Here is a 15,239-nt window from a genome sequence, read left to right on the forward strand (position 1 = left end):
TTCCGAATGCTAGTTTATTTCTTAACCTAGCTTTACGTTACGCTATTATTTCTATTGGCTAATGCTGGTTTGACTTTCACCAGACATCAAACTTGAAAGAGCGTACACCTAAAGTGAATGTAATGAACATTTGGATAATCAAAAGACTTGCTTCTTGAATGCGAAAAAAAAAACTTACATCATCCCGCTTGATCCATAAAAACTTCATGTCATACCAATTACATAATGTATGTTAACTGTATAAATACTAATTAGAAATGAAGTTACATACAACACAAGTAGTCGAAAGTTTCTGGCCAGAACGAACACTAAAAGTTACAACAAACAAACAAACAAAAAACTATAAATTAAAGGTTACTGGTGAAATTGCAAAACATAATTTAAGTATTTCTTTATTACGACGTGTATTGTTTATTTCTTAATCAAAGCCATTTGGGTGTTGCACGAAGCTTAACACTACTTTTAATTCTACCAACTTCGTGAAATATGTAAAATAAATAAAATAGACATTATGCAATGAATAGTGTGCTGTTGAATGACTAGTAAAAGTTCCATATATCTCCTGGTCTCCAAGGTGGTTCTTCATCAATCTCCATCTGGTACTACAGTACCATCAGTAAATATAAAGCTTCATTCTTTAGTTTTAAATACTCCCTCATAGTCCAATCCACGACAAGGTAATAAGAAAAAAAAAATCAGGAAAATATGGTCTGAAAACAGGAGATATTTTTTATTCGGAATATGGCACTGCTATGATGAAAATATCTTTCAAGATTCCCGAAGAAGCTACTAACAAAATTTTGGTGACTGGGTTAATCACCTGCATGGTAGATTATATATAAAAGATTTAAGAAAGAAAAGAGCTTTACACAAGAACGTATGTGAAGTAGAACTCCATTGCAATAGAAGATTGAAAAATGGAACATAAAATCTTTGACAGGGAAGAAGAAAATACGAAAACCGAGATAAAAATATAAGAGAACTGAGAAAATAGTATACGAAACAACGGAAAGAATTTGTTCACGTCGAGATAAAAATATAAGAGAACTGAGAAAATAGTATACGAAACAACGGAAATAATTTGTTCCCGTTCTTATGCCGTAGGCAATTGGGAGAAAGGTAAAATGAATAAATCAGTTTTCAACATATTTATCCTTTTCTGCTCAATAATGTTAACAAACAGTGAGCGCATTCCTAGATTGTATAAATGCAAGACTAGCATACATGTCGATCAAGATCTGAAATAGATGTAAATCACGTGTAATGAAATTCGGATACATACAAATAGTACCGCTCATAAAACTAAATTTTTGCTGACAAAGATGTTCAATGCGTGTTAAATCATTTAGTAGTAGTTAAATCATTTAGTAGTAATCAACCAGTTCCCGTTAGACACGCTGCATTATAGTCGATTGTTACAAATGGTTACTGTGATATGCCTCGCGTATAAAGTTCCCGTGGTTTAGACGAACTCTCCCAGAAAAAATGTCACGCTCGGGGGAAGGGAGAAACCAACATCTAAAACATTTCTTAACCATGGAGATCAATTCTGACTTGAAGTTTGCGATTTAAAGATGTGTTGTGCTGTCTACAAATGAAACTGTATAGTTAAGAAAAAGCTTATTTCTGTAGAATGTTAGGTACATTTTTTTCCCCTTAAGACAGTTTAGTCACAGAGAAGAAAAGATTCATGTTTTCTCTCAAGGTTATAGTGTAAAATAGTGCCCTTTCTAGAAGTCGTGTGCTCTGCTCTGCATATTCATGTGATTTTTCAGTTCCCCAATTTCTCACACGTATTATCTATACCCGAAAGGTGGAACGTGCTTCTTTTACTCAGTACTATAAGAAGTCCAAAATATCATTAAATTTCCTTAAGAGTTTGCATCCTCTCGTGAAAAGAACGTTGCTGCATTTTATCGTCCAGTCCCAGAAGTAACTGAAGGCAGTACGGACAGCATAACAACCTTGTTGAAAAGACTCTTCCATAGTGTGTGTGCGGGCTTACACCCTCCTGTTACCGCTAACGGTGGATTTATGTAAAATATGTATGGATTTGTTCCACTTTTCCTCGCTTACTGTCACAAGAATTGAGCTTCTTCCCTTATATTCAAAAATCCACATGCAGTCCAAACTTAGTGTGAAAATTTCGTTGCATACTAATAATTAGGGAACGCTGAAATTCAGGACAAAAACATTCGCCTGCCTTCGATGGTAAAACCTCACAAGTTTGCTGAGACTGATTAACTCATTGGCTGAAGTTCAACTTTCCTTTTAGCACTGAAACTATATAATGAGGAACGAACATAGGAGAATGTGCACAGCCTCTAGTGATTAGGATCCCTACGTTGGTTAAAAGTCAAGTCATACAAGTTTTCATGTCTGTGGATTTCGTCGTGATTTTACCGTTCTCTGCCGTTTTTTCACCCCACAAATTTTTCCAACATTCACTTCTGGTTACCACCACTTTCATTTTTCCTAAAGGACATAGATGTACGACGTTCAAGGATTCTTTTCCTTTCTCGTGCTTTCTTTCTTCTATGGCAGCCATTTTCTCTCATATTACGAGAGTTATAAGTGTTCCACACTGAGAGCATCCCGTATACTAGTTGTCCACAATTCTTCCATAAATACACAAATAACAACACAAGATTCTTGCTACCAAACAAACTGTGTCTATAACGTTTTCTCAAACACATTTTTATCCATTATTTTTAGTAATCACCTTCACATTGTCACTTTCTTTTTACACTAATGAAACTAAAACCCTCTCCAGCTACCAGATTAACTGAAATAATCTACTAAAAAGAAAGAAACTAACATTTAATTTCACTCGTTCAACCACAGCACTTTCATTAGTTTACACCACAAGAGAAAATCTCAATAGCGATTGCTCCTATAAGTACAGGAGCTTAACACCTATACGCCAATCCATTGTGTTAAATCAAATTTTTATTAGTACTCCAGATCATATTTAGCTTTCCGCAAGCGCCTCACAAACTTACTCCAACTTAGCTGTTTAGCAATAACTATTTGAGGCTATTCAAAAATCAATCAGATATTTACATTTTCCTAATTAATCAATTGAGAGTATCATCTCATTTTCATAACTGGAAATGTTCATAATCTTGATATGTAATTTAAGAGGAACGGAAACACGGATATGCCTTGTACATTAAATGTGACGGATAATATACATAAGTGAATAACGACGATGAAAAAATTGAAAGAATGATAAAGTGGAAGGAAACGGGGCACTTTTTTTTTTTGAATCATGTTCGATACAAAGTAACATGACAAAATATCAAACTAGGGACTTTTCATCCTAAAGAAGAGCCTTCTACAAGTGAGTCACTATGACTGTTTATGTACAATCTTTCTACTATGTTTTGGTTCATCAAAATTTACTGCTTGAGTAATGAACTACTAATAACTTCCAAATACCTGCTTTTCCTCCATTAAAATATTACAAATATTTACAAAAATGATAAATCTGAAAAGAAAGCGCTACTTACAAAACCTGCAATATTAATTTTTATGTTATGCACATACACTGTAGCTCAAATCTAATCTATTTCTCTAATGATTGACGCTTTAATGTCCAATATTGAATTCTTTCTTCAAACTTTAAAATTTAACTTACCACTAAGCCTTGTTTCAAAACAGATGCGGAAACAACTAAGGAGAATTTCGCATACACTTTCATTAGTAAGAAGAACACCTACGGGTGACACCATTAGCGTTCTTAATACCTGAAAGAAAATAACGGTTTAATTTCAAAAAGAATGCTGCAAATGTCATTTCACTGCCCTATTTTCTACTTATTATTTAGCCTGTCAAATAAATTTATTCTCTGCCGTACGTTAAAAAAGAAGAAGAAAAAATCTTCATTAGCAATTAATGACTTAACATTTTGAAATACACTAACTCTTAAGTTCTCCGTCCAGATAAATTACAATAATTTGATAGCTTAAAAATCGGTTAAGTCTGCACAAGAATAACTATGTTTAATACGAAATTACAAATATTTACTTGAAGTTTAGAAACTACATTCAATTCACAATTATAACACGGTGCCTCTGTCTTCATATTTTTCTATCCACAATATTTGGGTAGATGCATATCAAATTGAATAAAAGGAAAAAGTTACGACGTAAAGTACAGCAAATGCTATTTTGTACGTACAGTTTAATTAATTTTAAATTTTATCAATGCAAAATAACAGGTAATGTTAAAGTGAAAATTGAGGGAACTAAAGATATAATCACGTAGAAGGGAATGAGGTTATACTGGAAATTTAGATTAAGGTAATGATACACACTAACACACACAGTGCGATCTAGAATGTAATATTAGACAATAGACGATCGAGAAGTTAACAATCTACTACTAAACTACAGCCTCCCCAATACTGGGGCATTCCATCTTGATTACCTGCTTGTAGTTTAACGCTTTTTACAGCACCGAGAATGTATGACATTTAGATTTAGTTTAACATTGGATCTAAACATCCTACACACCCTTTGGGAGGATATTTTGTACAAAATGTAAGTCACAATCAAACTCTATTTCTCAACTTGAAAGCGAAAAAAATGTTTTAAGTCTTATGATTAGTCCTTTTGGTTAAAAGGGACTCACGATAAATGTACATGAATGATGAGAAAAAGTCAGCAGAAAGTGAATGAAGCCTGAGAAAAAAAAATCACGGACATGACGATGTTATTCAATACGAACTCATAATTCGTAGGATATAACCAGGGAATCTTTATGTTAGAGCTAAGCGCTCTACTACTAAGCCACAATGCACCCATACTTTGTCTTTGTGAAATTATATATTATTTGTTGAAAAGTGATAAGAAGAATGGAGTTCGAAAGCTTGTGATTATGCCACAATGGCTTTTTGATATGCCCTTACCATATCCTCTCTACCGAACGAAGGCTAAAAGCTGACAGTTCGTATTGAATAGGCACTGACAGGCTAAAAGCTAAAAGTTTTTAAGTTTGAAACTCGAGATACGCAGGCAAGTCGCTACTCCAGTAGTAGTTTTCACTTTATAAATTAATTATCTAACATAAAACCGAAAGCTCACTTCTAAGATTTTTAAGATAAATACAAAGGAAAAACGTTAACGCTTCAGGAACAGGTCAGAAACCAAAACCGAGATTTCCCGGTGCTATACGATCAGCGTATGCGCCTTCGACGCGGGACACCCAGGTTCGATTCTCGGCTAGAGCTCATGTAGTTCGGATTTCACACTAAGCTGTAGATCCATGTCACATATAGCCTCGGTGCTAAAAGGGATGTTAAATACTAATTCAAGCAACTAACCAATCAATCAACAAACAGAAATAAAAGAACATTAGGAGTCGCTTGTAAAGAATTTTAGGTTTCTAACACACGGTATTACACGTTTCATATTACAGCTAAATTTACAAGCAACTAAATTTACAAAATTTACAACTAAACTTACTAAATCTAGAAATTACTAAATTTACTATACGTTTCATATCACAACTAATTTAGTACTACATGACAAAGTGAATTAAAATTGAAAATTACATTGTTATTAAGATGACAATTACCTGAAGAATTTTCATTAAAACAACGCCATCACTTGCTTGGTCCGTACCAACAAATCGGGCATGTGTCACAGCATCAGCAATATTCTCCACTGCTGCAGGAACGGATTTACTACTCGGATCTGCAATATTATTAATTATTAAAACATGTACTTTTCTCTCTACAGAAAACTATATCTATTTTAAATTTCTCCATATAGGTACAGCATTATTTTTAAGCACAACTTAAACTGAACGGTACGAGTATGTTTCTATTTTAACAGATTGATGTGGGTTATTCTTATAATTTCACGTTACGAGAAAACATGTCTTCCATTCAAAACGAACCTAAAATAACGAGCAAACCATGAACAATATATTTTTATACAGAACATTTGCAGGCTAATAAATGAGGCACACTGAAGAGTTTAACGAAAAAACGACTCCGCTATTCTGAGAGAGTGTGATCCAGAGTATGTAATTCCTTTACCACTCGGCTTACAACTTTACGGTACATTTTTAAAATACCATACACTAAATACATAAAGAGACACTAATCAGAACAAAGAAGAGAACCATCGTGCTGGTCATCCATAATTTCGTTTAATACTATACGGGAAAAGTAAATACTGTGAAATTCCCATTAACGGACACCTTTATAATATGGACTGACTTTTTTGTCCTGGCAAAAACATATGTATTTTTACAAGACAGAACCCTTCCTAGTACGGATACCCACAGTCTTCTTCCACCCTCCCAACGCTTTAAAAAGCTCTTGATAGCGGACAGGAATTATTTTCAGTTAATTCATATTTAATGCAAAAAATATTTTCTGCAATTTGAAAATAAACCGACAATATAAAGAGTGATTACGCCCTATGTATTACACAGATGTTAATGAATTGTTGTTTCTTATTGTTGCAGGTGCTGATATATAACTAAACCCATTATATCCCTATGTATTACATAGATATTGTTTCTTATTGTTGCAGATGCTGATTAACATCAAGACCACGGCTGATGAGTCCACTTACACCATGGAGGAACGGATCTTAATGAGCACGTGGGCTCACGAACGACCCCATACAGGAAAATCAATGAGAGATATTCAGCATGATTTCACCATAAGATTTCAGAAACCTTCCCTTCCAAAACAAACAATTTTGTGGTGAGAGAAAAAGATCTTTACAACCGGTTGCATGAAAGTTATACCACGCTCAACAACGCCAACGCCAGCAATGTTTAGAAGAATTTTACATCGTACCATGGAGGAGAACCATACTCTGTTATAAAAACGATAGTGTACACACAGACACTCTGGAATAAATAGTAAAGAATAGTCACACTGCCTAAAAATTGTCCTTTGCCATGATCTCTAGACTCTAGACTTGATGACCCTAACAACTTTTGATAACCTGTTAAACTATGCAGTTCCTTATTATGAAGTTTCAACCATTCCCTATTTCTAGTTCCTCTTGGGTTCGAATATTCGTCTTGGAATCTTGTTCTCAAATACTTAATACAATGCGACCATCTATGAATATATGGACACGCGATAGTGAGTAAAAGGACTTTGTGATCACCCTGTAGTATTTTATGTCTGACGTATGTCATTGGCGTGATGAGTTACCACACAGAACAGTTACAAGCTGAACCTGAAATTCTTCTTTTCGTCCTTCATTTTACTTTTCCCTGAAAAGTCAGTAACAAGGACACTGTTCAACCGAACTCACCCGATCTGGATCAAACTTGGCACGGTGGTAAACTATGAACTGCTATACAGGCTTGTGAAATAATGTAGTGTGCAGACCTTTGGTTTCTAAGTTACATGTAAAATAAAATTCAAATGATAGATGATCTTTTAGTCTCTGTCCAAAATAAATTGCTTTATCTTTCCGTGCAACATCAAAAATAAAAGAATCGCTGCTGTTTTATAATAAAATTTCAACGAGAAATATCTACCTTCTCAACATGTTTCGAAATCGTCCAGTAATACGCACATTGAGTGCAATATTTAAATATTAGCCTATAATTTCACTTATAACTAATTTACTCGTATTTACTGTATACTACATACAAATATCGCATGAGCTGTAAGTGGTCTGAATTTGCGCAAAGCTTCTGTAACGAACGTCCCTCATTTATAGACAAATAATCATGTCCCTTCAGTGTCCGCTATTCATTTTGTTACAATTCTTATTCTTATATATTATTGCTCTTCCTTGTTCGTTGTTTCAAGGTAAGTTATTTTATTCGGTCTGTTGGAATAAATTACATCGCTCTCTGAAATCGGCGCCAGTTCTGGAAACCAGGCATCTCAATAATACAAATCCAATTTCATACAAAGTCCTATAAGTTGTGGCCTTAAATTATAGTTACTGGTATAAAATGTAACTGGAACACTATCGTTACTCTTTTTGGACAGTAACATTGTTCGATTATAAAATCCCTTCTCCCTCACTTCCCATAGTTCTGACTCAACACTTGAATATGAATCTTCCTTTCCACTGACACGCTAAAATAATTCGTCCATCGAAGTTGCTTCAAATTCTGTGTTTGAATATTTGATGCCATACACTTCATGGTTAATCTAGAAGCAACAAAATTTTGTTGACTCTAAAGCAAAACCACAGACATACATAGCATAAAACAAAGCGATATAGCAGGCAATACTTGTAGTTCAAAGCAATTAAATGCATTTGAGATTCAAAGTAAATTGAAAACTTTGAACTTTACAACGAATTTATTACAATTTGTTTTTATTCTATCCAAGAACATAAAAATCAGAGCTATTGACAGACTGGCTATAAATGCTAGGCTCCAGATTTGTATTTCCAGTCGCCATAGTGACCTAGCGCCCACGATATTCGAGCCCTGATTACATATGAAGAAAAAGCGTGAAACAACCAGCCTATCACTAGAGACACGATCTTGTGGTAAATAAAAATTCGCAATTTCGTTATAAAAAATACGCGTAAAGCGGGATAAAATCGTGAATAAAAATTCAATGTAAGAACACTATTTTCCTTGGCAATTACAATTAGTTACCTTTTATTTCACCTTAATTTCCACTCATCAATCACCATAATATGAGCTTATGCAAGACTATATCAAACAATATTTGAGTTTTTAAAAAATAACACTAAGCATCCTCACTGGATAAAAGTATAATTTAAAGTATCACACACAGAGAGAACATTAACAGAAAAAAATAACTTTAGTATTCACAGTTTACTTATGCAAATAACACTTAAGCATTGGTTCAATGTTTTCTGGTGTTAAATTTGTTCTTTTGTCGGTAAGTATGTCATTGTAAGAAGAGAGAGCACTCTCCACATCAACATTCGAAACTGATATGTACACTCATGTTCAAAATGATTGTCGCATATCTATAACTGTCTTCTTGCAAGACATAATTTGATAATGCTTTTGTAGGATACTTTTAATACTGATACTATGTGTATAATCGGGAAATGAATATCTGTGGTAAATTTCATAGGGAAAGAATTATAAATACGAAAATTAGTATGAGTGAAACAAAATGTTGCTAAATGGACAAGAAAGTTTTATTTTCATTTTATTGTTCTTATTTACTGCTCTTTTGACATGAAATGTGTCACATACATGTCTTTGCCGATTATACACATACTAAAAATGTAAGAAATACGGGGCAAATTCGTTATCAAATTATATTCCTACAACAACATATTTATAGACATGCGACAATAATTTTGGACAGGAGTGTACATTAGTTGGAGACACTTTCCAGCGATTTCTTAACGCTCACTTAACATACCGCGCAACACTCTTTCCACACTATCCACTTCACCCATAGATACCGTTTGGAGCTCGCATGTAAAATTTCAAAAATTCATTGTGGTCTGTTTTCTCAAAAATGATAATTTTCATCACATTGCGTTGAAAAATTGTCACTTTTGGAATATTGGGACTTGTTACAAATTTCGCTAATTCGACAGAATTTCGCGTTTAATCGCGAACGTTATATAACCTAACAAATGGTGAAAAAGTATATATTTTAGGTACACAACGTTTTCGCACAAAACTGATATACATTTCGCGTTTTTGCTTGTCACCAAAAAATCGTGTCTCTACCTATCACTATTTTTTTTTTTTTTTTTTTTTTTTTAAAGTTATAAATCAGAAACTAATAACTCATCTGACAACTAGACTTGTAAAATTTACAAATTGGTATTTGGTCTAGGAATTAATTCGTGCGGGTGGACAAGAGATGGCGCAACGAACGGAGCGTCCCACAGTTCCGTGTACCCACACATGTGTTGCAAACCCCTGTCATCGCGTATCGTTCGTAGTATAGGGCAGTGGATTAAAGCGTCAACAACACCAGTTTGTAGTTAAGTGAACATGGCGCAATTTGTGCCTGATAAAGTGTTTTTGCGGGGTGTCCTGCTGCATTACTTTAACATGCAGAAAAGTGCGACTGAAAGTCATCGTATTTTGGTGGAAGTGTATGGTGACCATGCTCTAGCTGAGCGAACGTGTCAGAAGTGGTTTGCACGGTTTAGAAGTGGTGATTTCGGCTTGGCAGACCAAGAGCGAGCTGGACAGCCAAAAAAATTTCAAGACGAAGAATTGACAGCATTGCTCGAGCAGGATTCGTGTCAAACGCAGGAACAACTTGCAGCAGCATTAGGCGTTGATCAAACAACAGTCTCCAAACGCTTGAAAGCCATGGGAATGATTCAAAAGATGTCACATTGGGTTCCACATGAATTGAAAGACAGAGATGTTGAAAGACGAAAAACCATTTGCGAATTGCTGCTTCAACGACAGAGCAGAAAGGGGTTTCTGCATCGAATTATTACGGGTGATGAGAAGTGGATCCATTACGAGAACCCTAAACGAAAAAAGGCCTGGGTGAAACCAGGTGAACCAGGTCCATCACAACCAAAACGAGATATTCACTGTGCAAAGGTTATGCTGTGCATATGGTGGGATATGAAAGGTGTGGTGTACTATGAGCTGCTGCAACCGGGTGAAACTATGAATGGAGAACGTTATCGACGACAATTAATGCGTTTGAAGCAAGCTCTGGCCAGAACACGACCAGAATGGGAGAACAGACATGATAAACTTATTGTTCAACATGATAACGCTCGCCCACATGTCGCAAAACCGGTCAAAACCTATTTAGAAAATGTCGGATGGGAAGTTTTACCCCACCCGCCGTATTCACCAGACGTTGCTCCTTCGGACTACTACTTGTTCGATTGCATGAACAACGATTTGATTGGACAGCGGTTTACTTCTTCAGAAGATATCGAAACATGGGTCTCTGACTGGATCGCTTCCAAGGATGAGGACTTCTTTCGCCACGGAATCCGTACATTGCCTGACAGATGGGCGAAAGTGGTGGCTAGCGATGGACAATATTTTTCTTAAGGTATTTATGTATTTTGTGTTTGTACTACAGCTTCAATGTGTGCGTACCAACCGCACGAATTAATTCCTAGACCAAATACTTGTTTTTATATGTCTCAGATTATGAATACTACAAACTATATTTCTAGCTACTTTTCCTTTATTTATGATTTTTTTTTTTTTAAATCTACATTTTATATCTGCCGCTTATTTCCAAATGTTGTCACACATTTTTGTTCCACACGACACAATCCTTTCACATAGTAAACATATTTGCATGAAACATATTAATCTTCCATGCACACAAGAACTTTCACTTTTAGTATAAATATCTACGCTCTAAGATATCTCTTTCAGTTAATGTCTGATGAAAACAATGTTAAGTTGTCGATACCGTTACATTGTAATTTAGTTTTTAATAAACAAGTGTATATACTCTGGTCAGAAATGTTTATTATTTTTTTAGTGAGTTCCAGAGTCGTGATGGATAGAGTTATATTAATCTCTTACCATAAAAATATGGAACTTACCTATAAGGCCATACGAAAGAAATTTATTGACAGCTGATAGAGCCAAACTTGTAACAGGTGCTGTTGTTTCTTCTGATCTGATTACCTCAAGAAACGGACCTGTGAAAGTAAGTTAAACAGTTGCTGTAAATGTTTGGACGAATATGTCGAGTTACTCGAATTAAATTTTTTCACTGAATTAGGCAATCTTCTAACTTCTTTTTATATGCATTCTGTTCCTAAAAGAAAAAAAAAATGACTGATTCTAGCTAATCGTGTGTGAATTAGCAAGTTACGGTCCTTTCGAAACAATGTTTTAATAACTACCAATTTACAATATGTAAGAATCTTCCATGATGTATGCAACGAATTCTGTAAATTTATTCCTCACATCAGAAAATTACAAATGGTGTTTTTTTTTAAGTTCGTGGGCACATACTTGGCTGAGAATGTGCAACTATTATAGAGTTCTGTCATGAAAAGCTACTACCAATAACATCGTGAGAACTAGTAAGTTAGTTGTGTGAGAGTGAGATCCTACAGTTTTGTCGTTGAAGTCATACTGTTTCCGAAACGCTAATTATAAAATTAAAAACTATGTTGAAAACAAGTACCACTGCTAAGTGTACAGCACGTGAAGAGGTTTGGTTTGTATGGCGTGAATTTCCCAGATTAATATTGAAACCGTAGTTGTAGTAGACTTTTTGCCACTTCCGGTTTTAATAAAGACATTAGAGTGAAGATGGAATATATCCTTCGGAAGCTTAATTCATTGCTGAAAACCACTTCTCCCTATTTATTTATTAGACTTCCAAACTATGCTATGCATAAGTGTCGAAAGTCTTACAGAACGGCTTTGTCCATCCGTGTGTTGACATGTATCAAGAGCAGAAATGGTACGAGATATCAAAAATCAATTTTTTGCAACCGACTCAACATCTCAAGAATAGGCTCAACTCCTCGGTTAACCCGCTACATACACCGGAAGTGGTTCAAATTAGCCAGTTCCAATTTTAACGTTTATCGCCATAAAACGAGAACGGTAACAGATAGCGAAAAGTTTTCTTTTCTCTCAAACGATTCCGTGTACAAAAGCAATATATTATGACTATTCGCAACACTCCACCAAAACGAAAGTGGTTCAAATTTACTATTACTTCAGGTTTCAATACTGATTTCACGGACCAAAAGCTGTAAGAGATATTAAGATTTTTTTTTTTTTTTTCAGCGTCCCAAGAAGAGATTCCACCTCCTGCATTAACTCTTTATTCAAATCGAAAAAGTTCAAATTAGCCAATTCCTGTTTCAACGTTTATCGGCATAGAATGAGAACGGTAACAAACAGCGAAAGGCGGGTTTTTGCATTCGATTCAGCTTCTCAAGGAACATACAATGACTATCCACAAGGTCTACCAGCACCAAAAGTGATTCAAATTTACTATTATTTCCGGTTTACTATTATACTGATTTCCATAGAACTTCAACGGTAAGAAATATTAAGATGCAGTTTTTTGCATTCGATTCAGCTTCCCAAGAACAAATTCAATCTTCTCCATTAACACACTGTTCAAACCGGAAGCGGTTTACATTAATTATTTCCGGTTTCAATCTATCGGCAACAGAACAAAAATGGTAATAGACAACCACAAGTTGTTTTCTACAATCGATTCAGGGTCTCAAGAGAATGTATCATCACAGCCCGCAACACTACCGAAACCGAAGTGCTTGAAATTTGCTACGAAGTGCTGTTTCAATAGTGATTTCCATTTTTAAAAAGCAAAAAAAGGGTAAGAAATATCAAGATGTGTTTTTTTGCAATTTATTCAACTTCCCAAGCATAGATTCCAACTTCTCCGTTAACCCTCTATTCACAAAGTGGAAATGGGTGAAATTTCCCATTTCCTGTTTCAACATTTGTCGCCATAGAACAGAAAGTGTAATAGATAGTGACAAACTGTTTTTTTCTGTACGATACAGTGCCTTAACAGTATATAAATATATCAATACAACCAGTAACACTACCAAAACCGGAAGTGGTTGAATTTACTAGTTGCAGTTTCAATACTGCTTCCATAGAAGATAAACTGTAAGAGATACTAAGAACCGATTTTTTGTAATCGATTCAGTGTCCCTGGAATAGGTTCTATTTTCTCTCTTAACCTTCTATTTAATCGGAAGTGGTTCAAATTAACGATTTCAAGTTTTAACCTTTATCACCATAGAACAAAAACAGTAAGGGACAGCGAGTAACATTTATTTTGATTCAGTATCCGAGTAACAGGTTCTATCTTCGATCTTACTACTATAACATGATTTGCAACCTGTAGTTATAGCTAAGTTTGAATATTGAATTCTCATAGTTTGGAAATCTACCGTAGTTTCACATTGTGATACGAAACTCACTTGTCGGTTTTATTCTATAGCGATTAATGTTAAACCGGAATTGGTTGATTTCTGCCACTTCTGGTTTTAGTTGAGATTAGAGTAGAGATTTAATACATTCTCTGGACGCTTACTTAATTGTAGAAAAGCGTTTCTCGTCATCTACCCCTTCCTAACTCTACAGCGATCAACATAAAAAACGGGAATGGTTGACTTCTAGTTCTACCAGTTTCGGTTTGAATATCACCTTCAAAACCGAATTCAAATTCTAACTGTTGACTCTGTACATCCTTATCAAAGTTGATGGTTATCCATCACTAGTTTTTGAGATTTCTTGTGTCCCGAACGAGGTAAGTATATAAAGGAATTTTATTCGCTAGCTCTTCATCCATGTGCCTTCTCAATGGCTTCACGACATTAAGTCACTACAGAAAGTTCTATGCTTCCACCAGGAGTGGAACGCGCGATTAAGCACCCGAACCACCATTTATACTTCCGTAAGGCACAAGTAAATCGTACTTTCAAATTAACTGACCATTAGTCGAAGTTGGTTACTTAGAATGACATATATCGAATATGGACCTCCGTGGCGTAGGAGGTCGATAGGTCGAATATGGACCTCCTACGCCAAAGGTATGATCTAACTATTTAGCCTCGACGTAACTTTTCATCCAGTAAAAGGCAAAATAAGTTTTTGTTATGTGAAATGTAAAAAAGATATCTAAACGTTTTAATATTCTCACATAATAAGCAAAGTCTGTAAACTGTACATTAATTTTCCCAACGAAAACAGAGACTAGAGTTAATACCACTCTTATATTCATCCTTTTAAAATAGCAAGCCACTATTTTCAGTCAACATTGCAAACTTCCTTACTGATCTTTTTAAATAAAAATCATACCGATAAAATAGTAAAAATGATATTACTGTTGGATATTTTTCATTCGACTTAGGTTATTCAAAACAATGATAAAATAAATAAATAAATAAATAAACGAAATTAACAAAAAATATATATCATGATTGTAATGGATTAATATAATAACAATTAAAAATAAATTTATTACCTACAATATATAGCCTTAAATAAGATGTTTCTTCTAAATATTTGACTAATTACAATATGTCAGAGTTCATGTACCAGCCCACCCTGATTTAACGATCTTACAACTAAGTACTCTAACAAACTTACCTAAAAATTGATTTGGATCCAGTTCATTCAAGTCATTTATTTGATTAAGAACATCTTTCAGGTCTGTAAAGCTTCGTATTAAAGTATCTTGCTCTTCATCCTTCAAAAAAATAAATACATAAATAAGTAAAAGTATTTACTGCGGCATTGGAATCAGTTTCAAGTGATTACCCAAAAACTTATTAATATTCCATATGTAT

The 15,239-nt window shown here is 34.7% G+C and overlaps 1 protein-coding gene across 5 annotated transcripts in view; it reads right to left on the reverse strand.

The window, feature by feature from the left end:
* The window catches only part of garz (Sec7 domain-containing protein garz), a 170,047-nt gene that overhangs the window by 141,205 nt on the left and 13,603 nt on the right, over positions 1 to 15,239 (reverse strand). For all 5 annotated transcript variants that reach the window (XM_081759312.1, XM_081759310.1, XM_081759311.1 and 2 more), the window contains exons 3-6: positions 15,040 to 15,139; positions 11,487 to 11,585; positions 5,581 to 5,699; positions 3,641 to 3,749 (exon numbers count right to left, since the gene is read on the reverse strand). In XM_081759312.1, the coding sequence (XP_081615438.1) occupies positions 3,641 to 3,749; positions 5,581 to 5,699; positions 11,487 to 11,585; positions 15,040 to 15,139 (427 nt within the window). The remainder of the gene's footprint in view (positions 1 to 3,640; positions 3,750 to 5,580; positions 5,700 to 11,486; positions 11,586 to 15,039; positions 15,140 to 15,239) is intronic.

Source organism: Thermobia domestica, chromosome 5, assembly GCF_964235325.1.
Source record: "Thermobia domestica chromosome 5, izTheDome1.hap1.1, whole genome shotgun sequence".
Taxonomy (NCBI): domain Eukaryota; kingdom Metazoa; phylum Arthropoda; class Insecta; order Zygentoma; family Lepismatidae; genus Thermobia; species Thermobia domestica.